We start from the raw sequence: 26,132 nt of genomic DNA, 5'->3' as shown, positions 1-26,132 counted from the left end.
TGCAAAGCCATAGTTCCCCTGCTGCAGGAGGCTTCATTATTCATTTCTGAATTTCTAAACTATAAACCTTTAAAAATGAAGCTAACTCACATAATTGAAATTAGATTACAGAGATCTATGTTAACAATGGGAATTATATAAAAGAACAATTTATAAGAAAAAACTAATTAAAATTAAAGTTATGTGTGAATGGGTTTGAAAAAGCCAATTTCAGACTTACTGTACTATATAGGGTAATACTATGAACAACACAACAATTATACCTACTGGCCTCTAAAGGTACTACATGTTATTTTAGAAGCAGATTTAATTTTGCATTTTGATTTTCTCATATTAAAATGTTTTTGGCATTCTCTGAGCATATATTGCATTTAAAATGGAAGAAACCTACAGGCAAGATAAATGAAGGCGTTCCTAGATTTAAAGAATTGTAGATATCAAAAATTATCTCCACACTGTAGCATTTTCCCTTTGATTTGCTTATTAAAGAAAATTTGCTTTCAAAATCACATGTTTGCTGTAAAGTAGCAAGACGTTAAACTAAACAACTAAAAGCCTTCAGCATACTCGTTTACTTTAGGCCTACCTTAAATACACTTAAAAGAAAACGACTTAGGGTCTAAAGTAAATGGATTCTAACTTTTAAGAGATAATTCTTAGGAAAGTTTTAGATGGTTTTAAAAATGCAAAAAAAAAGATTGCTTGGGTTATAGCTTTAGAAAGATCTAAATTCTTTAGATTATTTTGGAAATGTTTCATTATTAAATAATGCAATAAGTAACATTTTAAAACGTTTTTATGAAAATAATAGAACAAACCTTTCAGATATCAACTTTAACCCTCAAGCAGTCTTTTTTATATACAAAGTATTTAAGTACACTTTCATTGTAGACGGAAATAAACTTGGCTCATGATATTCTACATTTGAAAAATGTCAATTATAGTACTAATACTGAATAGCTAGGCAGTCAATTTCTTTATCAATATTGATGCTACCATTTGACATGATTTACAATCATTTTTTCTTAAGTTTTAACTTCTATACGCAGATAAAGAAACTAAGATCCAGAGATGTGAAAATCATACAACTTATCTAAGACAGAAACAAGATTAGGGTCCAGGTCACCTGACATTTTAGTGCTATTAGGTTAGTTGCCTTAAAATCCATTTACATGTGCAAATAACAAAAGCAGCACTGCATTACTATTAGAAACTATATTTACATAAAAATGATAATAAAGTATAACTAGTACTAAGCATGTCATTAGCAAGTTATGTCCATTTTAAAAGTATCACCCTAATTTTTCAGGGGATCTCAACGTCAAAGGCAGATTTGTTTACACTCTTTCAAACAGAGTAATCAAAGGTTAGTATGTACTATCATCATGGATCTCCACAACAATGCTTAAGTAGTGTTTGGTTCAACTGTAGGTGATATTCAATGAGGCTGATGATGTATCAGTCCATGAATTACCCTTTCATATAACATCACCTGTAGTCTCTTTTCAAGATAAGTGTTACTGAACTCACAGTAGTACTGTCAGTAGTCTACACAGTTCTGTAATCACTATTAAGAGAACCCTTTAAATGTTTGTGCCTTCTGTGATTGTTAACTAACCATAAGAGATATTAAGTTAAAATCCTCAAGCTAGAAATGCTAAGAAAACTTTCATAGAAAAACTTAAAAAAAAAAAGGCCCATTATTTGGATTTTAATGTATGATGGTCTTTATTTACAACTTTATTGGCAAAAAAGAGGAAAAAGTTTAAAACAGTTTAACACAGGGCATTGCAGCTGATCCTGTCAGATTAAAGAAGTTTCATTTTATATGTCCATCTAATTGTCCAAAGATAAACAATACTGAATCTGCATATGTAGTTTCCTTTATGAAGTACAGTGCTCATATTTTAGGCAGTCTTTTAAACATATGAATACAAAGGAAATGAAACCACTCATTAAAAACTGTGTTAAATGAAGGGTATTTTAAACTTAAATTTATGTTGTCCTTGTAATAACACATGCCCAATGAAAATCAAAAGCTGGAAAAGCAGTTACACTTCCTACTTGAGTGGACAGTTACAACAATCAATCATTTTCTGCAATGACCATTATATTTTCAACTTATCATGAACTACTCTGAACTTACTATGAGATGTAGCCAAAGTCAGAAGACAAGACGTAGGGAGAATATTCCTTTTTTGGAGGAAGAGTAAGCCCTCCAGAATCAGCATGGGAAATAAACATCTTGTTGAAGAATTCTAGGTGGAAAAATATTAATGTAGTCAATTTCAACTCATGCTGAGCCGGCTTAATTTTTTCCTTGACTGTTTGGTGTCATTCTTCTAAATCAAGTGTGTTTAATTCTTCTTCTAGTTCATCCAAATCTTCCCCGGTAAAAAGATTTTCATCAACAGGAACAGCATCGATGACTCCATTTTCCTGTCCCTCCCCTTCAATGTCCTCTTCCAAATCACTTCTTTCACCATTTTCAGCCCTACCTCCGGAAGCTTCACTTAATTTGTTTTCTAAAAACAAAAATTGAAATCAATAAGGCCTAGAAACAGAAAACACTATTACATTAGCAACTGACAGTCACAGACTGATACTACACTTCCTCTTTTCCTTCTTCCATGAAAACCTTCCCTAAGATTACTCCAACAAGGGCTGATCTTTCTTTTTCTGAGCTTATTTGTACCAATTATATATACCTAGTATAAAGTATGTCTTTTACTGTAGACATCTGACTGCTTAATGGTTCACACATTTGAGGGCAAGATTTATCTTATATAACTTTGTGTTCCCTACATGATCTAGCAATTAGGTTTTTAAAAAGTCAACTTCCACATAATATTTTGTCTGAATAAACGGTTTATAGAATTTAAAAATGTTTATGATATAAGCAGCTACTTAGCTTTTAGTTTTGCAAATAGTAGTTAAGTCACATAGTTGTAATGCTGTAAATGAGTGTCAATCCAGAAACATTTCATCTTGTCATCAAGTTGTGAAAAAAGAACCTAGGGCTATGCAGCTACTTTTCCTTACAGGCTATAAACTATTGAGAACAAAATGCTGCTTTTTCTTGTTCAGTGACACCAATATTTACACAAAGACAATTTTTAATAGCCTAATTTAGATTTTTGCTATTTCAAACATCTCTGATGACAGTCTTGGAGATTATAACCTCTAAGTACTTGAAATTGTGCCTACTCTCACCAAAGCCTGACTTCTAAAAGGAGCAAATGAGTCTGCAGACTGGAACTAAGATAAAATCTGACAGCATTTTCAGATCTCAGGAGGGCAGTCAAGCTTTTCAAGTTATACTTGTACTCCTTTATTGTAAAAATAAGGTTTAGCTTTTTCTCGCTCAACTTTTGCCTTGATTTCTACCTTTTTCTCTCATAGCAACCATGCCAAACTTTTACTTCTCTCTTCAAACTCCTTACTCAAGGTACAATTAGATGTAACTATAATTTTCACCCTTAACTGAACTCATTATTTATACTTTCAGATCTTGCTTCTATAACCAATACCCTTTCATCTTCAATTTTCCCTCCTCTCCCAGATCCTTTTACTAGGGCCTACAGATATATTTAGATTTCCCATATCCTAAAAAGCCCTTCCCATGACCCTGTCTCCCCTCAAAGTTCTTAAGAATGAGTGGTCTGTACTGATTTTTGTCTTCATTCTTTATATTACTGCAGTCCTAATGAAAACTGGCACCCTATTCCTACAACTCTTTTCCTAACTGCAACTAAGAATTATTTCCAATTCTTAGCCTACTTGATTTTTTGGAAACTCTTCTTAATTTTTCTCTGTCCTTCTTAGTGTCTTTCCCAAGCTTTTCCTCTTTTGACTACTCTAAAACACTGATGTTTTGCAGCGTGTTCTAGAATGTTCACATCCTATGTATTCTGCCTAGGTGAGTTGATTCCCTCTCAGCTACCAGTGCAGATGACTTTCAAACCTTTCCCTCCTGCGAATGTCCACAAAGTATCCTAGACAATGCCACTTTTGATAACCAAAATATCTCTAAGTCATGAGGTCTCGAATTGAACTCATTAGCTACATTTCTAAACTCATTTTCGTCCCCTTTTAGTTTCAGTTAATGACTTCAGTATCCACCCAGCCACTCATTTCTACAGCCAAACCACACATTTATGTTACCAGTCTGGTACACGCAGGCATCTACGTTTGCCAAGGCTGGTCTAACCCCTTTGCACAGATTCCCAGTTCTTAGAATTACACAAAAGTTAGCATACTTACCATCCTTTTCTGAAGTATATGTGCTGAATCTTTCAAGACTGGCTACAGTAATACCTGTCTCATCTACATCTCTTGGGATGTACAGGCTTAAATCTATGTCATTTACGCTCACTGAATCATCAACCTTTAAAAATATATAGAAAAGAAAGTTGTTACTAATAAAAAGTTTTCATAAATTACTTGCCTTTTACCTGCGACATTTATTTTAATGAAACAAATTATTAATGCCAAGTGAAAACAAACAATTGACTACTGCCAAAATTCACTTTTTCTAAACTTCTTGAAAAAAGAATAGCAATGGCATATTTGAAGTTTCTTCCTCTGACATCACATTTTTACACGAGTATGATATTCTAATATTTCAACTCAAATAAGTCAGAGTTTTATAACCATACAAAAAATGAACAGTTAGCCATCTGCTATTACTAAGTTTGCCTCCAACCAACTGACGCTGCTATTGTCTCCTGCTCCCTACTCTGTACTATTTAGAATCTCTGTCCTATGTTTTTTTTAGTATAAAATATTAAACAAAAATCTTTTTTCTTTCAGAGGGAGAATAAAACACATACTTTTTATAGCTAACATATATAAGCACTTAACTATATACCAGGCACTGTCCTAATTTCTATAAAGACCTATAAGTAAATATAAATTATTACCTAATTTAATTCTCCCAAGTACCCTGTGATGTGGGGCTCATCATTATGTGGGTATTACAGATGAGGGTGGAGGCCTAGAGTGTAGGGAATTTCCCGGGTTAGAGTCAGGATTTGAATGGGGGCCCAGAGTTGGTACTCTCAACCATGCCGCTCTATTGCCACACTCTGTTGTTTCTCTCCATCAACATGAGGAGACAAGGTGCCAAAGCTCTCTCTTACCTCATCACCACCTGTTCCCTGTGTGTAACGGGTATCATCTGCTTCCTCATCATCATCATTAACCAGTTCAGGACGAAATTCAAACACCTCACGACCACTGATCTATTCAGATACACAAACATATAAACTCAGGACAAAATTCCAACATTTCTTGGTCACTGATTTTAGACATACACCTATTAAATAAGGATAAACTCTTGCACGACACAGAAATTATAAAATGAGAGAAAGCATAAAGGAATCTATTTGGGTGATTTTGGGACATACCACTAATGCTTTCCCTGCTTTGAAGTCTGCTTTCCTTCTTTCCATATCTTGCTCAAGTTTATCAATCTTTTCTTGTCTTTTCCTTTTCTTCCATGCAAGAAAAGATTCTAGAGTGATTTTGGTAACATTTGGACCTAGGGCAGAACGCTGCAAAGATAAAAGAGTTAAGTTTTCCCCTCAAAGTCACCTATAATAGCATTTAACAGTTTTCTCTAAATGCAATTAAGTCTTTGCCTATGACTGTTATAAAGACATTAAGGTTAGAATAAACTGATTTACTTATTTTGTGAGGAAGATTGTCTCTGAGCTAATATCTGTGCCAATCTTCCTCTATTTTATGTGGGATGCCACCACGGCATCGCTTGATGAGCCGTGCTAGGTCTGTGCCAGGGATCCGAACCTGCAAACCCTGGGCCACTGAAGCAGAGCACACAAACTTAACCACTATGCCACCAGGACGGCCCCAAACTTATTTATTTTTATTTTACATGGCAATGAGCAAAATGAGTGTCCAGAGATAGAAACATTATAAAACATATTATTCGAAGCTAGATTTCTTTTCAAAATTGAAAGTGAGTAAAACTTGTCATGAGAAATTGTTTTAACATAATTGCTGAAAACAGTAAATATGAAAAGCACCATGATGATATCCAAGTTTCATCTGTGTTCCTCAGGAGATGAGCAAAAACTAAGCAAAAAAACACTACTTGCTTCTCAGGGCCAATAATCAAGTAATAAACATACAGAAAAATACTATTTAGTGAACATCTGCCAGGTATTCTGTGTTAAATGCTTTATACACATACGCTAACACATCGCTCTCCACAAATAAGCAAATAGATGGTGATGGAAAATTTACCAAAGGTTAACAGCTAATATGTGTGTGAATCAGGATACAAATAATCCCAAATACACCTGATTCCAAAGCCTACATTTTCTTTTATAGTATATTGCCTCCTGTCTGAGACACCAAACCATGTCCATTTAAGAACAAATGTATATAACCCCAACATGAGACATTTATACATTTAGATTATCCAAGTCAAGGAAAAATGCATACAGTTTCAAATACACAATCCTAAATCTAGTATTTCGAATAATCTCAACATTTTTGTCACTCCCAAGCGCTACATCTGCCAACTCATAGATTAAAACTCTTGTGCTGAGGCAGCAATGAGTAGCTGAAGATTCTCTTCGAGAGTCATTCCCCTCTATCGGCAGATTGAGTATTTTGAGTCCACAGGTGATACTAAAACATACAACTGAAAAACTGTAGTTGTTGGAGTTGTCTCCTTCCATACATGTTAATGATTAGTAAAATGGTGAAAAAATAAGACATCAGGGAAAACATCTAAAACTTCAAGTTCAGTCAGTCTGAATAGTGATTAAGCATTTTAATGAAGTGATATACTACTGTATCAATCTTATGAAAACAATTTATTTAATAAGCCAGAGGCTAGTACCTAAAAATTGTTTCATAATTCTAAAATTAATGTCAGGATTGGCTAATAATTATGGTTAGGGTTACACTTTAGATATACAAGAATAATTAAAGAGTAGAGTAAGGCAACTTTGGGAAATGTCATTTTTTTCCCCTTGTATAACATGTTATTGCCCCCAAGTGGTAAATACTAGAATTTCACAATAAATACTGCTTTAGTTTTTTTATTAAAAAAAATTTTTTTTAAAGATTGGCACCTGACCTAACAACTGTTGCCAATCTTCTTTTTTTGTTCTGCTTTTTCTCCCCCAATCTCCCCAGCACATAGTTGTATATTTTAGTCGTGGGTCCTTCTAGCTGTGGCATGTGGGTCCTGCCTCAGCATGGCCTGATGAGCGGTGCCATGTCTGCACCCAGGATTCAAACTGGCGCAATCCTGGGCTGCCGAAGCGGAGCACAGGAACTTAACCACTTGGCCACGGGGCCGGCCTCTGCTTTAGTTTTTTTACGGTAAGAAAAAGACACTAGTTACCTCTCTTTCAATTAGATCTTCTAATGAAATCTCATCTTCTTTCTCTTCTTTCTTTTTATCTTTTTTCAATACAAATCCAGGAGGAAGTGCATGACGATACATGCAAATATCACCTCCTCCAGGGCATACCCAGAACCAGCCATATTTGTTGTTTTCAATAGCTTCAAGGAAATGCTTGCACACCTACAGAGACAATAATACTATTACAAGTACTGGCTCAGTGTACTTCATTTCCAAGGTAAATTCATAAGCATGTGAACAAGTTACATTCTTATTCACATCCTAGGCAAACCACTTATGTACAGAGCATCCTTTGTGCAGAAATGCACACATAAATTAATCTTAAAATACTTAATACAATGGTAAATTCCCTTTAGAAAGGATCTATATAAAATTTCTAGTTTCAACAATGTTCCAAATTTAAAATTATACAAAAAGGACTTGCCTCAGTTTAACCTTTGTAAATGTAACCTGAAAGTCTGATTTTTAAATGAGAAAATATATAAATGGTTATAAAAAATAAAACCAATGATTTTGTTTTGGTTTGATCTTTCATAAAAACTAATCACATGCGTAATAATAATAAACACTATTTGAATTACCTGAAATTATAAACTTTTTTTTTTTTTTTTTTTTTTTGGTGCTGAGGAAGATTCGCCCTGAACTAACACCTGTGCCAAGTGCCAATCTTCCTCTATTTTGTATGTGGGTCACCGGCATAGCATGTCTGCTGACAAGTGGTATACGCCTGAGAACCAAACCTGGGCTGCCAAAGTGGAGCATACCAAGGCACAGGGACTGGCCCCTGTAGACAATTTCTTACATCTAAGAAGGAAGCAAGGTACAAAAGGAAAACAAAGGATAGTGACCCTTCAAAACATGAATGTGTGCAAGATGCAATTGTATTGAAGCCTCAGGGAATAAACTCTGCAAATAAGAAGGAAAAATTAACTAATAAACAATATTCCTTTCCTGAAAAAAACAGAACAGATCTAAGTAAAACCAGTATTTAGAATTATTTTAGCAAGCAAGGTTTTTCATTGTACCTGCACTACAGATAAATATGTGGACATGAATGCAGGGTCTGAGAAATAAGGCACCAAGTTTTAAAAGTACATTTCCTGCAATATAGGGGCCATTACCTACCAAAAACTCATTTTGCAATTCATATGTAACAATATTTTCACCTTTGTGATTGTAAGTCTCCCCACCATTAAAATAGAACAAGTTATTAATTAAGTGGGTTAGTTTAACAGTTCTCCCTCTATTCATTTTGCACAAAAAATAAGGAAGAATTCTTATCTGAGTATGTGACTGGCTACTATTTGAGAAAGTAAGGTCACTTCAGAAAATGGCATCTAAAGGACTTCAGTCACATGACTTTCAGACTACTTCTGAACAAGAATCTAATTTTGTATAACCTACATGCATAAGAACAAAGCTTGATGTTCCCTATCTTTATAAAAAGATCCAATAACTTAAAGAATAATCCAGTAGAAAACAGCAGCAAATACCTTGCCACATAATTCTCCCTAATGATAAATACCACAGCAACTCAATTCAAGAAAAGGACATACTATTTGAGTTTTTGGTTTTTTCTTTTCCGCCTCACCGTGCTTCTTGTTCACTACTTCTTCCAGTTTTTTCTCATCCCAATTATCCATAGTATCTAAATAAAAGGAGATATGAAGACTAAATATTGTAATTTTACTGTTCCCAAACCACATCGCATATCTCCTTAGACAAGAAAGCTGTATTCTAAGACTTATGACCTAACACGTTTTCTTTAATACACCAAAGGTAGGAATAAACACTGTTGTAAGATTATTCACCAAAATCTTAAGTAGTTTAGGCAAATGAGAAGGTAATACTAGAAGAAAGGGTGAGAAACAAATCCAAATAAGTCACTGACTTTAAAACATCTTCATTTACTTAACTAAAGGGCATAATGTGGTAAGTTCAGATTTACTGGAAAATAATAATCATTCTTTACAAACCTACTGAGGTTTGTCCTACTAAGACCAAAATATTCTTCAAGGTACTAAATATTTTTGTAACAACAAACCAAAACTAATAGCTATTTACTTAAAAAAAAAATACCTTTTTCAAGTTCTTCATCTCTTGCATCAATGTAAACGCTTCGCTTTTCACACTTTCTCTCCAGAGTCAAGTCATGAGAGAACTTACACTTATCTCCTTTAGTACACTGTCCTTGCTTGAAGAACGCACATACCACAGATTTGGGATCTGCACCTATGTTAAGGGGCATTTAGTATTTGCGTTACAATCAGACAGATCATAAAGTATAGCTTCCACCTGAGATATAATTACTTTTGGTTAACTTGCTATTTTCCATTCACTAATCTGAAAGGAAAATACTACGTATAGGTGATTAGTAAGACATTTAAGTTCTTTCTATAGTATTTTATATCCATTCTGTTTCTTTTATTCTTACCAAACAAGGGGGCAGGGGGTGGTAAATCAAACACATAGGTTACTGCACAGTTACTTGTCTAGTTGGAGTCAATGAGGCAGGAGGCAAAAGAGAAACATAAACAGAGGCATACAGCCAAGAGTTTGAGACTGACTTCATACAACCATAGGTCTGCCTTGGCTACTACCAAAGACTGGATATTATAAATCAACTAGTAGGCTGCCTGAATTCTTAATTTTGACATAAATCAGGGGCTAATGGCTGGAGTTTTAATTGTACAATGACATAGCTGTGGACATATATAAAGGAACCATTAAGAAAGTAATTAATATAGGTAATTCTGACAAAGGGAGTATCATTTTCACAGTAGACACAATTGGTTTATATGCTGAAGAAAACACACTGAAACAAATTAAGAGTTTTTAAACATAAATTACATTTGATAAAACAACATTTCTGAAATTTAAAGTTTACCTTTACTTATTTTTTGAGCAGCAACTACAGGTTTGAACAGCTCATTTAGCTCTTGCAATTCTTTCTTCTTATCATCTTTCTTCAATTTCTTTTCAGCTTCACTTTGTGCTACCTATAATATTCCCAGGTATAATATGTAAATTTGATTTCATATAATAGTTTTAACTATATAGTAATGTATATAATATCACTAACATAAAGACATTTTTATATTTACATGTATATAGTCCTTACCTTTTAATATCAGTGTTACAAGGGCCTTTCAGTATGTATTAAATGGTGTGGTTAAGCTATTAAATGAAACTGCCAAATCTTGTAGCAGCTGACTTTAAAAAAAAATCTATGAATGGTACCATGCTAAGTTAAAAGCATATTCAAAAACTTACAGTGATAAGCATTTATTAAATTTGCTACATGCCCAGCATTTTTAGCAAATGGTTCTCACCTGAGATTTTCTTCTTGTGACAACAACCTACTCCCCAGAAACATGTGGGTGTGTTCAGAAGATGAGAGATGCAAACATCCTGAAATGTGCGGTCCCACATAATAAAGAACTGAACCACCCAAAATACTTTTCCTTGTGGAAAAATGTTGGGTAAGGTCAATGTGGGAGATTAATCAACACAACAAAACAAAACAAACATCACATATGATATAGTTCCAAGCATATGATTTACATACCTAATATGATTAGAGGATTCATCCAAACATTTATATGTCAGGTCCTATGTTAGATGACAGGGGATACAAAGATGAAAAGACAAAGATGCTTATTTAAAGAAGCTCAGAATCTAGTGGGAAGACAGACATGTCAACAACCATAATATAATACATGGTGCTCTGGGAACAAGGAATGCCTATATGCCTAAGAAAATTAGACCGAGCTAATATCTTATGGACAGTTCTTCTGATGGGCAAGAACAGGAATGCAGAAACAGCCAGCCACTGCAAAGACACAGGGACCAGAAGGAACAAGGTATGAGAAACACCAATGAGAAGTTTGGTCTGTATCAGTAGGTGACAGGATAAGACAAGGGTTTAAAATAAGGCAGTGACACAATCAGATTGTATTATATCAAGATCACGATGGCAACTCTGTGAAGGATGGACTAGAAGCAGCCCAAGAATGAAGGCGAGGAAAAGTAGGAGGCTGATGCAATTGCTGCAGGCAAGAAAACATAAGAGCTTCAAAGAGGCATTAGTCGAGAGGAGGGAGAAAAGGGGCGAGACAGAGTTCTTAAGGAGACAGAACTGATAGAACTAAGTGACTGAGTGGACATGAAGTATAAGAGAGAGGAAATAGTCTAGGATTATCACATGTATGGTTAGTGCTGTTAAACAAGACAGGGAATACAGGAGAACAGGTTTCAGGGTAGGAGGAAGACACGAGCTCAGTTTTAGATATAAAGTCACTCGTCGCTTAGTGATGGGGATATGTTCTGAGACGTGCTGTTAGAAGATTTCATTGTTGTGCAAGCATCATAGAATGTACTCACACAAACCTAGAAGGTACAGACTAGTACACACCTGGGCTATATGGCACTAATCTTATGGGACCATGTCGTACGTGAGATCTGTCATTGACTGAAACATCATTACGTGGTGCATGACTGTACTGAATATGAGATGCTTACAGAGCATCTAGGTGGAGCTTTTTAGAAGGCAGCTGGACATGAATCTTGATTTCTGGAGAGAGGGTCTATTTCAAGAGAAAGATTTTAGAAATAGCAGCTTACATATAACAATTAAAACTTTGGGTGTGTATGTGATCACTCAAGGACAGCAAATAAAGTGACAAAAAAGTTCACAGTTCTCTGAAGAATACCAATATTAAATGAGCCAACAGAATCTATAAAAAGCCCACTGAAAAGACCAAGAAACATCAAACAAATAGGCAGAAATCTAGGATAAAAAAGTATTCAAGGAAGAGGCAATTTCAGGAAGGGAGTGGCCAAATGCTATGATAAGGTTAAAGTCATTCCAAATCCTGACTCTGACTATGTGGTGGGTATGCTTAAATAGAAAAATGGGAAAAAATTTTTAAAAAGAAGAAATTTAAGTCACTATTTTTAATAAAAGTATACTTTGCTCATCAGGCCCACTCATACGTTTCTGGGGCCCAGAGGAAGAATACAACAGAGGCCTGCAAACTATTTTTGTAGATGTTTATAAGCTAGAAATCAAACTAAAGTTAAGTAAAATATGGTTTGTATCCCTACTTGACAAATATACCTGATGATCTGGAAAGACACGTTCAAATTTAAAACACTCAGGTTCCACGGAGTTCTACTCTGAAGCAAGGCAGTAAAGCAAGAGTCAACTCCCAGCTCCTCCTCTTCCCACCCTGAGTTTCATCCCACCATGTGTGTGCAAGGAGGTGGAAGGTGATGAGGCGGACACAGTAGGGATCTGGGCCCTGTCCATGCTCCAGGCACATACCCTCCCTTCGACTACTTCAGGCATACTGGCAGCACAGTATACCCTAAGATGGATATGGGCAAACGTGACTTTCGCAGGCCCTGAGCTGTGGAGGGGGGCTAGTACACACTCTGGGTGGGCATGTCCCCTTGGCCTCACTAACTCCTTGCCTATGGGGAGAGCTATGTTTGAAGAAGACACAGAGCAGGGTCGTCCTCGACAGCACAAGGCCTACGGTGGGGCACCTCTTGCCCAGCTCTAACAGCAGGACTGCCGCTCCTTTCCAATATTAAATATGGTGGTTAAGCACCTCATGTTTGCAGATAAAAGCCCAGGTACCCAAGAAATGATCAAAAATATAATACTGAATGTACTATCAAACCTAACTATGACCACAAATCTTATGGCTTTCTCAAGTCTGTGAAATCTGAAATTATCAGTCAATATACTTCCCACAAGAAGAAAAAGTAGAGGGAGAAGGCAGAGGATTGAAAAGGAGATAAGGGAAGAACGTGAATTCTTCTTACACATCTGTATTACACCAGAAGATAGACATTATCTTCCCATTTAATCACCATAGGGAACATACAAGGGTTAACTGTCCTTCCACTATACAGATAAAGACCAGCGTCGCTAAATAATTTAAGATCACATAACAAATAAGATGGGAGACTCATACCCAAGGTGATCTGACTCCGAGCCCTGAGCATACATTTTTACTAAACCAGGCTACTAAGTTAGCAGCGTGGAAGATGAATAGTTTCTGGCTCTGGAATCAAGCTGTGTGTATGAGAAAGGAAAGTGTTAGAAGTACCAATTTGTAGACAGCACGAGTGAGAGAAATTTGTTTCAGACAGGGGTTACCCATCTCATGAGTATATAATATTTCTGATAATTTCAGATGGAAAATAAAAAAGAGTTTCCAAAAGTTAAGGAAAAGGAGATAGGATGATGAAAAAAGTACTTTCTAAAATAAAGATCCATGTCTATAAAATCTTAAACTCAAGAAAGTGGAAGATCTATAGAACATGAAGAAAATGGGGTTAATTTTTTTGAATGAATTGCCAAATGGATAAAATAATTTCAAAATTCATATGGAAGAATAAATGCCTAAGAACGGCCAGAAAAATAGCAAAAGAGTAACACCTGGGGGAAAAGACATGCCTTAGTAGCTAATAGAACATGTTACTAGGCCATTATAATCAAAATCAATGTGATACTGTCTAGGGACAGACAATAAATAGAACAGAAAAGAGAATCCAGAAATAGATCTTAACGTATTTGAGACTTTAACATATGTCAATAGTGGTATTTCAATTCAGTAGGATAAAATGATGCTGGTATAAGTGGTTATTCATTTGCAAGAAAATAAACTTAGTGACATACAAAATAAATTTATATGAGAAATTACAGACTGAAAGTGAAATGATTAGGGAAAAAAATCTAGGAAAAACACACACAATCTAGAGGCAGGGGAGACCTCTTAACCACTTGAAAGGAAAACTAGACATATCTGACATTACAAAAACTAAATATTGTTGTACAACAAAATATAACAGAAACATCACAAATTATCCGTAAATGCAGACAAAAGGTGTCTTCCATAAGTTGACAAGAAAAGACAAATAACCAAAAAAGCAAAGGATTTGAATAGGCAAGTCAGAGAAATACAAACCCAATCAGCCAACAAGCATATGAAAAGATACTCAAAGTCACTAGTAGTGAGGGAAACAAAGTAAAAATGAGGTATTACTTTATACTTACCAGATTTAAAAACATTAAAAAGAACTTTAGTACCTATAACTCACCCACTGCAAATGAAAATGTGAAGTATTACAATCTCCAGGGAAAGTGATGAGGCAAACTTAATTTATTAAGATTAGAAATCCATTTCCCTTAATTTGCAAAAGTGTCACCAGATAATTCATGCCACAGAAATAAAAGCATAAACACATGTAAGAACATATGTACAAGGACATTTCTTGTAGAAATGTTCTCAGTGTCAGAAAGCTGGAAATAAAGTAATCACTCGCAAATAGTGAAATGGAGGTATATAGTACATTGACATTGTAGAATAGCATGCAGCCATTAGAATAAATTAGAGCTATATAAAATGGCTTGGAGGAATACCTAAGAGGTACCGCTGAGAAACAATGGCAAGATGCAGAAAAGTTTACAGAGTAGGATTCCATTTTGAAATACAATTAGAATATCAAATATTTTATATGTAACAGATGCTGCATCACATCCATATGAAGAAAATGCAGAAATTTAAGTTATTTACCTGACGTGGATTTTGTTGACCAAATTTAACTTGATGAGTGACAGCCTTGATAAACTTCTGTTGCTTTGCTCCTTTCTTATTCTTTAGACCAAAAGTTTTGTCCTAAATGAGAAAGAGTATAGAAATATGTTACCAATTTAATTTCTTACCTATTTTTTCAGTCATATCTAAAAATCATTCTTTCATTTACTTATTGATAAGAAAATTATTCTTTCTTAGGCTATACAGACATGCAAAGTACTAAAACATCAAGTCAAGGCAACAAATGACCTCAAAACATCACCCAGGATTTTTTACAATTCAATACATACTTACAACTATCATTAAACCTGTTACTCTATGCTGCTTTTCCCCCCAAAGTGTGTTTGAAAACATCAGTTCTACAGGATGTGCAGAGTTGTTATATCAGAATAAGAAGTCCTACAGTCAAATAAGTTTAGGACAATGCTTGGTTAACAGGGCTTTTTGTTCTTAAGCACCAGATATCCTGGAGCCTTGAGCAGACAACAATTCCAAATCTTATTTTCCCTCAGAATGCATTTTCCTCAGAGTATTCTGACGGATTATGTACTACTGAGCACATTTTGGGGAATACTGCATACGAAGATACATTAAGTTCTAGACTAGTTTTTTGCACAAGTGTGTGTGTGTGGGGGGGGAGGAGGTGCTGTAGCGGGTTGAATAGCATTCCCCTAAAATTCATGTCTACCTGGAAACTCAGAATGTGACTTTATTTGGAAATAGATCTTTGCAGATGTAATGATTAAGATGAGGTCACACTGGATTAGGGTGGGCCCTTAATCCAATGACAGGTATTTTTATAAGAAGAGAGAAAAGGACACACAGACACAGAGAAGGCAATGTGAAGAAAGAGGCAGAGAGGGGAGTGAGGCAGCCACAAACCAAGGACTGCCAAAAGCCACCAGAAACCAGGAAGAGGCATGGAAGGATTCTTCCCTAGAGCACTCAGAGGAAGCATGGCCCTACTAGACCTTGATTTCAGACTTCTAGCCTCCACATCTGTGAAAGATAAACGTCTGTTGTTTTAAGTCACCTCGTTTGTGGCAATTTCTTATGGTAGCCCTAGGAAACTAATACAGGAGGCTTGACTAGTGGGCTCCCCACTAAGGTGAACGGGTGGTAAGGCTGTCAGGAAACCACCAAACACTGGCATCTGAAGTCTTTTTCTCTGTCTTTTCTGTTTTTCTGGAGAAGGATCCTCTAGCTGGGAGAGCAATAAGCTTGGCTAAAGGACTGGAGAGGAGAGCAGTTGAAAGAAGGTCCCTCTTCATTTACTGCACAGACTCCTTAGTGGCCATTTTCAGGCTCACATTTTAAGCACCCTCCCTCCTCCTCTGTGCCTAGAGTTCCAGAAGCAGAGAGGCCTCGTGACTTATTTTTCTCCCCTCCTGTTTCTTGCAGGGGTAATCATGTGGCTGAGTGGTAGCAGACAGGAACTATCAGCTATTTTCACACTTTTAGGGCCCTAGTTTTCAGCGTCTCTCCTTCTGCATTACCTAGTGCCTCCCACAGCTGGACTTCCCTGGAATTCTGCACAGCAAATCCACTTGCTTCTCAATAGCACACTCCTAGGTGGGCAACTCAGGCCTGACTGTTTTGCTCTACTAGGCCAGACACCAACTCATCTATCCACTATCAATCTTCATTTGTTGAAGTTCAAAATTATAGATGTCTCCTAATTTCACAGAACTTTTGAAAGTAACCTGAGATCCTCTGAGAGGCATTCAGTCTGAAATAAATTAAGTGGCCATTTTAAAGTCTTTATTTTGGTTATTTCTAAGGGAAGGGACGTGGTAATGGGAAGAATATCATAAGTACAGAATACTTGCATACCTACGTGGACAAGTTGGAAATGGAAAACAGTATTGATAGGGTAAGTATTTGAAAACATCCCACACAACATAATTTTATAGCATCTCAAACCAATAAAATAGCCCTTTCTGCATTCTTTTATTTTTTTATTTACCATTCTACATTCTTAAGAAGGTTTTAGTTCTACGTTCTTAAGAGGGTTTTAGTTCTAAAAGCTTATTTCTCATTGGGAAATATCTCTTTATGCATTGCATCCATATCCATCCATATACCAAAACTTCACTTTCCCCTACTTAAATGCCTATCTCAAGTTTGTGAGTGTGTGTGAGGAAGACTGGCCCTGAGCTAACATCTGTGCCAATCTTCCTTTATTTTTTTTTATGTGGGATGCTGCCACAGTGTGGCTTGACCAGTGGTACTAGGTCCACACCCAGGATCTGAACCCACAAACCCTGGGCCACTAAAGCAGAGCATGTGAACTTAACTACTACACCACTGGGCTGGCCCCATCTATCTCATGTTTTAATATCCCATATTAAAAAGTTCTACATGAATTTTCTATAGGTTATACATATAAAAAAGGTAGTCAGAGGCACATCCAAGTTGAAATTCCCTGCAGTGAGATTTTTATGGCTGGCTTCCCTTGTTTTTAAACATAAGAGTTTAACACAATCCAATTAGAAGAAAAGATGGTCAAGGATAATGTGGCATCTGGACAGAAATGATCATATGCAGCTACCAGGTGTGAAATGCTATACAATCGTCCCTTGGTATCCTCAGGGGATTGGTTCCAGGACCCCTGCAGATACCCAAATCCATGAACACTCAAGTCCCTTATATAAAATAGCACAATATTTGCATTTAATCTATGGACATCCTCCTGTATACTTTAAATCATCTTTAGATTACTTATAATACCTAATACAATGTAAATACTACATAAATAGTTGTTATACTGTATTGTTTAGGGAATAATGAGAAGAAAAAAATGTCTGTATAGATTCAGTGCAGACGCAACTACCACAGGCCTTTGTAGGCTTTTCTATCTGTGGATATGGAGGGCCGACTGTACTTTCCTTTTACAAAACATGAGCTTTCATGGGAGGGATGGAAAACTCTAGATAAAAATATTATTAGGAGCAAAGTGCAACAGCATTTACATATGCCTCACTAAAGAAGAGCATAAATGGGGTTCAATCTATGTCCCTATGTAACCATAGAGAACAAGCAAACATCCATAAACAAGGCCAAATAATACGATAGATAATGATACATGAAGACTCAGGAAAGAAAAAAGTACTTTAAGAGAACCTGGCCAACTAGAAGAGAAAGTATTCATGAAAACAGCTTCTGATAGAGGTATGTGTATAATCTCCAGATCCCAGAAGAAAAACAGTTTTTCAGGTTTAATTACACTCCTTTAGCACATAATTAACCAGTCTAAAGAGATAATGAATGAGCTATGTTTTGAAAGTCTCTAAGGTTAGAGCTCTGAAATTTTTTCCACAGAGATAGGGGATACTTATTTATCTAGCATTCACTAAACATAAACTTCTGAATATATACTTTATTAAATCCTCTTAACAGTTCTATGAAGTACTATCATCTCACTCTGTAAATGTGGATACTGAAATCCAGAAACTTCCAACAATTCTTTTGAAGTAATACTGCTAATAACGGGCAGGCTCTATAGTGTAAAAATTTAAGAATATAAGCTCTGGAGTCAGACTGCCCAAATTCTAACCCTAAACAGAACCAGGTAAATTACCTTCTTTGCCAGTTCTCTTATTTGTAAACTGGGACTCACTCTAACCTCTTAGGATTGTTGTGAAAATTAAAAGATTTAGTATGAAGAGACAGTATAACACAGCGGTTAACAGCAAGGACTTTGGAGCCAGACTTCCTGGGTTTGAATTCTGGCTCTGCCACTTGCCAGTTCAGTAATCTTGGGCAAATTATTTAACCTCTGTGCCTCTTTCCTCAATTGTAAAAAGGGTACTACTACTTATCTCCCTGGGAGAATGAAAGGAGCTGGGTAAATTTATCACTTGTAGATGGCTTTTTTCTCATCTCTCCTTTCCCCAAATACTGAGACCTTTGGCCCAGTAAGTGTTAACTATTAAGTGACACAGATGATATTTGAACCAAGGTGTACTGGACTCCAAGCAAAGTCTTTAGTCTTTCTACCACGAAAAACTACTTCGCAGAGAAACCTAGTCCAGTTATTGGGCCAGTTGGTACACAAAAAGCTTTCTGAATACCACAGTGTAGATCTGGGACACCAACAGTGCCTCTTGAAAATAGGATGGTTTGCAAATTTGGGTACTTCAAAAAGGGTTTCCTTCCTTTTTCTGGACCTTAGGACAGACCCATACCTAAAAACTAACCTAGATTTGGGGATGGGAGGATATGACGTGGGAAGACTGGAGGTTACAATCGATCCCAAATCACGGTTAAAATAAAATGAGGGAAACAGTGATTCTAGCTGGATTAACAAAGTTAGGTTATAAGGAAGGAACTCTGTGTATTTCAGACTTGGAAAACTGAATATAAAGGAGTTTAGAAAGCAGGTAGTAACTCTAAGAAAAGGATGGCTCCCTGAGGCTCCAGGAGCCGGAACAGCCAGTGAATTCCAGACTTCACTTAAAACTGACCCTTTCTCCCCCTCCCACCCTTAAGTAATCCTGCTTCTTTTACAGGCCTGCCTCCACTCCTTAAAATAAGATGTTTGAAAAAAGGAAGGGGGTGGGAGGACAGGTCAATAATGAATAGTGCTCCAAGATAACAGGAGTCTACCTTTCAGGACACTAGGGTACACAGAGGCTGGCACTGTTTTACCTCATTACTCTTCCCTCACATGCACTGTCTAATGTACTTCTGTTATCCATCCATTCAATGGATATTCTGCAGCTGGTTAATGAAGCTTCAAGGAATCAACAGTTGACCTTGGTTGAAATTTTTCATTGGCAATCAATCATTTCTCTGGCTTCATCCTTTACACACCTGGATCCTGTCTCTATCGGTCTCTATTACTACTTCCTTGCTGCTACAAGTCCTTAGCAGGACATCCTTTATTTGCTTGCCCTAAACCCAAAGATTATTTCTCCCTTTTCATAATCAAACCTTCTACTTTTCAAAGCTGACTTCAATTTATTAAATTTTAGCTATATGAAAGAAAATAGTATATGCCATTTGGGACAGCTGTGTCTAACAGAATTATAACCATTTTTGACAGACTCACCTTAGAAAGAAAATACTTACTAATGCAAATGAATTCATGAAATTTTGGGGACTCCCAACAGGGAAAGAAAAAAATGCAGGGAATGTAAGGAAATTATTTCAAGTGACAGAAAGTAAGCACTGCATAGACAATGCAGTTTAGTCAGATTATTATTACCCTTAGCCAGTTCTTACAATATTAATAACGACAGCTACCATTTACTGAATATCTACCATATGTCAAGTGTTTTACATGTCATCTCATTTAACCTACAGCTCTGTAACAGAGGAAGTAGCTCCATTTTGCTGATAAGAAACTGTGGTTCAGGTAGGTCATTGTAACTTGCCTAAAACTACAGTTTGAAATTTTAATTTGAAATACGGACTCAAACCCAGGTCTATCTGACCCCAAAGCTGGTGCTTCTTTCATTAAATTATGCTGTCTCTCATGCCTCTTTTTATTTCCTTTCCTTAGAGTTCTCAAAAGCTATATGCTGCTGTTGTTTTTCTATAGTAAGCGCCCATGGTGGTGGGAGCGGGAGCAAGAGAAGTACTGAAGAGGGGACAGGTAGGCAGGGCAACCACCTATTCTAAAGTCTATCCAAAAGTGCTGCTTAAACTCGTATGTTCCACTATCAATTTTTGACCAACTTAGAATTTCAGGTCATATTTCTACAAAACCTCACCAAATTAACCAGACTCTGAAATAAATACTAGTCTTTACACGTCAAAACAGATTATAAAGAAATATTTTTCGACAAAAATTATGATAGTCATAAAGATCAATAACCAGTATGAACCATGTTTCAATTATGTTCATTATAAGTTTGTCACTGGGGCTGGCCCGGTGGCACAGCGGCTAAGTTCACACATTACGCTTCGGTGGTCCAGGGTTCGCCGGTTTGGATCCTGGGTCCAGACATGGAATTGCTTGTAAAGCGATGCTGTGCTAGGCATCCCACATATAAAGTAGAGGAAGATGGGCACGGATGTTAGCTCAGGGCCAGTCTTCCTCAGCAAAAAGAGGAGGATTGGCAGCAGCTGTTAGCTCAGGGCTAATCCTCCTCCACACAAAAAAGTTTGTCATAAAAATACATTTAACTTTGCCTTTCAAGTGCTTTGGTAATAACCCTTTCTAGTAACTGGAATTGTACAAATTTACACAAAAATTGATATAAGTCCTGTTCTGTATGAAACGCAACTCAGAAGCCTGTTATACCTCTCCTTAACTCCTTGCAATAACCATTGAGACATGCTATAGCTTTAGGGAAGTTAAAAAAAAGTCACCTATAGTACTGAATAAAGTGGAATATACTGTTTCCTAACGAGGCTGGATAATAGAATATTCTCTATAAATCTAGTTTTACAACAAATGATGTAACTTAACACTACAATTCACAATATTTTTATAGCTCTCCAGTGGTACCAGGTATCTATGCAGTACACTTGAGTCTGCAAAACCTCACCACCATTTAAAAAAAAAAAGCAATCATATAAGTTAAATGTAGGGGAAAAAACCCAAGGCTTAATTTCACAACTCTGTTAGGATATTTTTGTTGAGTTAAAAAATGTAGCTGTCTTATTTTGCACTTTTCTTTGGCAAATTCTTCACTAAAGAAACTAAAGTTGCTTTCTCTTTACCTTAAAAATAACCTTGTTACAAGATGAATGGAGCCATATACCTATCATTTTTAGTTGATGGGATACTATTAAATTACTTTCATGTATAATTCCCTAAAACTAAAATAACCAGTTCTACCAATTAAAAATAAAACAATTGCATACAGTAAAGCTCAATAATACATAAAGAGTACTGTAAATTGTCACATAACATTTCATTTCACACCTATATGGGAGTCTTACTTTGCATGACGGTCTACCATGTTAATTCAACCTCAGTAAAGGAAACGGACAAGTATAACATCATCCCTAAAAATGCCCTTGGTTTACACTGCACTGAAGCCATCAGATGACCATCCCGAGATCTACCAAAGTGCCAGGAGTATAGATTGTTCAAAAAGGTGATAGCAGACACAGGTGTGAAGATGACAGTCATTCTGTTTTTAAATTGCTAGCTATGCTACTTCACGACAGTTCTAACTAGTACCAACTGGCATAAAAATACAGCTTCAGAGTTGGAACTTGGCCAAGGCTACTAGAATTCTTTGTATGTTGGTTAAGTCAAATCAGCAACTTAAAAAATTATGTGAAAATTGGGGGTCAGCCCCAGAAGCCTAGTGGTAAAGTTTGGCGTGCTCAGCTTAGGAGGCCCAAGTTCGATTCCCAGGAGCAGACCTAGACCACTCTGTTAGGGGCTATGCTGTGCTGGTGGCCCACATACTAAAAAACAGAGGAAGAATGACACAGATGTTAGCTCAGGGTGAATCTTCCTCAACAAAACTTTATGTGAAAATCGACAAAGACAAGATCTGATTAGCTTTACACAATGAAGCCCTGAGGGCTTTCACTGTTATTTTTCAAGGCTATAAACACCAAATATTAAAAACAATCATTTGTAAATAAGCATCTCATTTCAAAACACCCAAGATGCATATGGGTCGCATTCTAATAACAAGTAACTATTCCACAAAAGACTTTCTATTATTCAGATGTACCTCATGCAGGAAAACGGTCATGGCTTTTTCCAATTACATCCAGAGCACACGAGGAACTATTTATCAGAAGGATTAATAGCAGAAATCGAGGGAAGAAATATATGGTTGGGAGCTATATGATACATTTATGTAATCTCAAATATGGATCATTCTCTTTAAGAAACTGATACAGTCGTTAGAAGACAAACAAAACATTTAAGAACGTCAATAGCGTTTCTCAGCCATTAGAGGCTTCACGTTAAAGCACTAAACGTACACATATGTATAATCATACAGACAAACACGTACATAAATTCCGATAGGGCACTTAACATACGTAGTGGCACCGAAACCTAATCCCTTTTAGAGCGTTATTAATTCTGAATATATGTATCAAGTGCTATGTACAAGACGGTGGACTGCGACCTGAATGAAACCCCCACTCCTTATGGAACTTGAAACAGTTTTAAAGATGGGTTTTTTTTTTAAAAAAAAGGCACGAAGCACCAGTATGTTGGCTTGAAAGAAGTAACTACTACTCTTAGGTGATGGGTTAAAAAAAAAAAAAAGGACACAAAGGCTCGTCATAAATCGGCCTTCCACAGAGAGTCTGGCCTGAGCCCGTGCAGCGTTTTCTTTAAAACACAAGCCTAGAAACGTCTTCAATTTTGAGGACTAGCGAAGGACAAAACCCTGTGGCGGGCATCGAGGGGATGGTGGCGCACCAGGGTCGGGAAGGCGGGCGTGTGGGCGGAGAGGCAAAGGCTGGGCGCGGGGGCGCCAGCAGCGTCACTGAGGCGATGAGAGGCAGCGAGCGTCATCAGGGGACGGGAGAAGGGGCAGTGGGTCACCCAGAGCCACAGGGAGGGACACGTGGCCCCGGAAGACGCGAGCAGGAACCGGGCAGCGCGGAACCGGGAGGCTGCTTCCCTGAGGGCTCGCGGCGTGAGTGGGGGAGGGGGTGGGTACTCACTTCGATAATCTTCTCTTTCTTTTTCTGCTCCGCCTTTTTGCTGCCCCCGGCCTGAGCCTGTTTCTTGGGGGGCATTGCGGAGACAGGTGGCACCTGCCAGACTTAAGCGCAGCTGGACACCCTCAGGGGACCCGGCCCTGCGGCAACAGGAGGAGGAAGACGCGGGCGGCCGTCGCCCTGCACCGCACGGAAAGCTAGTCGCTCACTCGCCGCCGAAACGCGGCCTTTGCGACAGGTCGATGCCGCTGAGCATTGTGGGTAGCGAGGAGAGGGGCCCGGAAGCAGAGCTGCGCGTGCGCTTTTGCCGCTGCCGGCACGGAGGGGGCAGGGACGGAACGTGGGAAAATGACCGTGCGTCACACGTGATGTAGTTCACCTGGCTTCCAGGTTGCGGCAGGCCTGAGGGCGAATCCGGGCAAGCGGGTTGGAACCCACTGCACTTGTGTCTTTCCTACGCGTTCCCTTTCGCCGAGTATGGGTGACTCTTTTTGTCCGTCTTCGCCTCGAGTGAAGGTTTGTCCTGCTGGTCCTGCCTGTACCACCCCCATCCTGAGTGACCACTGAGAAGCCGCAGCCACTCGAGGCTGCTTGGTGGGCGGGCCCAGTTCCCTCCTTCTCTTGTCTTGGAAGGGCAGGGTTGGCCGGCTGGTGAGTGCTGTGTGCTTTAGGTTTCTGCGAAGATTTATCAAGAAAGGAAAAAAATTTCTTTCATTTGAAGAGCGCCAGGGATGGCGGCCCAGAGAAGACACTTGAATTCTGACCTACTATATTTATCAAGTTATTTTCAGATTTTAGGAAAGTGCCTAGATGATTCCTAAAAACTCTTTTGCAATGTGAAATTAACCAAACCTAATTTGAGAATGGAGAGCACACCTCGACAGCCTTCATTAAGTGCTTGAGAAGTCCAGAAACTCCTTGGCATATTGCACACATTATTTCATATAGTTACTCAACGACATTGAGGTAGGAATTGTTACTCTTCACATTTTACAGATGAAACACAAAGGAAGAAACATGCCCAAGGTTATGTAAAAGGCTGAGGCAGGGATTCTCACTTCAGCAGTCTGACTTTAAAGTCTAAATGCCTATCGCTAACGTTACAACAGTAGGTCTTGTTTGAAAAGATACTTGAATGAATGGGGCTCGTTGATATTTGTACAAACCAAAATACTATCTTTTAAATATGTACATTACTTGGCTGTTACTTTTGTTCCGTGATTATTGTCTAAACTGTATCTTTTAGGGAGCATTGTGGAGCCCAAGAATCATCTTTCTAGATGAGTTTTTAATCATTTTCATTAATTCGCATAAGGAGTAAACTACAAGTCCCTTTAATTACTGCAATTGAGTATTTGCTTAGTAATTTTCTACATGAACTAATGCCAAAGAATCCCAAGTATGTGTGTGTCTGTGTATGTATATATATACACACACAGGGAGTTTACTACATCTGGGCTCCTATCCCAGGTTGATAGACTCCCCTGTCTTTTACTTACTTACTTCCTCGTTTATCTTTTGTTATTTTTGTAGTTGTTCTTGTCAGAGGACAGAGGGCCCAGCCTGCTTCCGTCTTTACTCAGTATTATAATCTATTTGATTCTTTGGGGATCCTCGCCTTTACTGTGGGGGTGGAATGTAGTTACCTTAGCTTCCTCTTTTTAGTGCCCCCAAAGATACTTTGGGCCATTTGTTTTTTTTGAAGAATTTTACCCGTAATCGTTCTTATAAAACCGATGAATTATAAGTAACAAATAGGGAGAAATTATAAGGAATCTAAAATCTCATAAATTATAATAGTGGCTGCAGGTTCATAGTTCTTAATAGCCTTCTACTGTCACCCACAGAAGTCCCTAAAACATTTTCCATGTTTAATGCTTGTTTTTAAGTTGTGCTTGCTTATAGGAACCAAGGTAGAACAATGCTAGGTGACCAAACAGCAGAATCAGTCCAAACTAGAAAGGTTCAAGATGCCTATGGGGGTGAGTATGCAAAAGGAAACATGCAAGAGCTGTTGTCCGCCGGAAGGGAAGATCTGCGCATGCCCCAAATGCCCTCGCCCAGAGTGATGATGTGGAGACGACTCCCTTTTCACATCCCGGAAGAACCCTGCTCACCTTCCTTTTGGAGAGGTGTTTAAGAGCTTGGGCTTTACCTCCTCTGTTCCTTGCTCGATGAATAACCTTTCTGCTCTGCTATTCTAAACCTGGTCTCGTTCTATTGGTGCCAGGGGCTCCAGGCAAAAGGACCCACTTGTGGCTCACTGGTCCCTTAGGGCTTGGTAACACTACTTCTGACCTTTGCTTTTGTTTCTGCTCTGAAGTTGTGATCTCGGCAGAGAAAAAAGATATTTTCTTGCCTCAAGTGAAGAATATCCTTTTCTAAATACAGTACCTGCTCTGATAACCTTCTCCTCTCATAGTCATTTTTTCATAGATTAAAAATAAGTTTAACTCATTGAATTCACTGTTTTCTGAAATGCGGTGATTGCTTGTTTGTGGTCTCCAAGAGTAGGATTAGGAATG

The 26,132-nt window shown here is 37.6% G+C and overlaps 1 protein-coding gene across 1 annotated transcript; it reads right to left on the bottom strand.

The window, feature by feature from the left end:
• Positions 1–1,703: 1,703 nt before the first annotated feature.
• On the bottom strand, positions 1,704–23,901 carry ZC3H15 (zinc finger CCCH-type containing 15). Its single transcript, XM_046659496.1, has 10 exons — positions 23,611–23,901; positions 14,992–15,093; positions 10,290–10,401; positions 9,482–9,634; positions 8,959–9,050; positions 7,382–7,564; positions 5,409–5,555; positions 5,142–5,243; positions 4,264–4,387; positions 1,704–2,525 (listed from the first exon to the last, which is right to left on the bottom strand). The coding sequence occupies exons 1-10, from the start codon at positions 23,683–23,685 to the stop codon at positions 2,335–2,337; spliced, it is 1,281 nt and encodes a 426-aa protein (XP_046515452.1). The 5' UTR covers positions 23,686–23,901; the 3' UTR covers positions 1,704–2,334.
• Positions 23,902–26,132: the final 2,231 nt, after the last annotated feature.

Source organism: Equus quagga, chromosome 4 (assembly GCF_021613505.1).
Source record: "Equus quagga isolate Etosha38 chromosome 4, UCLA_HA_Equagga_1.0, whole genome shotgun sequence".
NCBI classification, from domain to species: Eukaryota; Metazoa; Chordata; class Mammalia; order Perissodactyla; family Equidae; genus Equus; species Equus quagga.
The sequence above is the reverse complement of the archived record's forward strand: the minus strand, read 5'-3'. Positions and strand labels throughout refer to the sequence as shown.

Excerpts from the sequence above, each read along its gene's own strand:
- ZC3H15 (XM_046659496.1), bottom strand. The coding sequence starts at position 23,685 with ATGCCCCCCAAGAAACAGGCTCAGGCCGGGGGCAGCAAAAAGGCGGAG. Across the intron at positions 15,094-23,610 it reads AGAAAGAGAAGATTATCGAA|GACAAAACTTTTGGTCTAAA; the intron begins GTGAGTACCCAC and ends TTTCTCATTTAG. Across the intron at positions 9,051-9,481 it reads AGATGAAGAACTTGAAAAAG|ATACTATGGATAATTGGGAT; the intron begins GTATTTTTTTTT and ends CCTTTTATTTAG.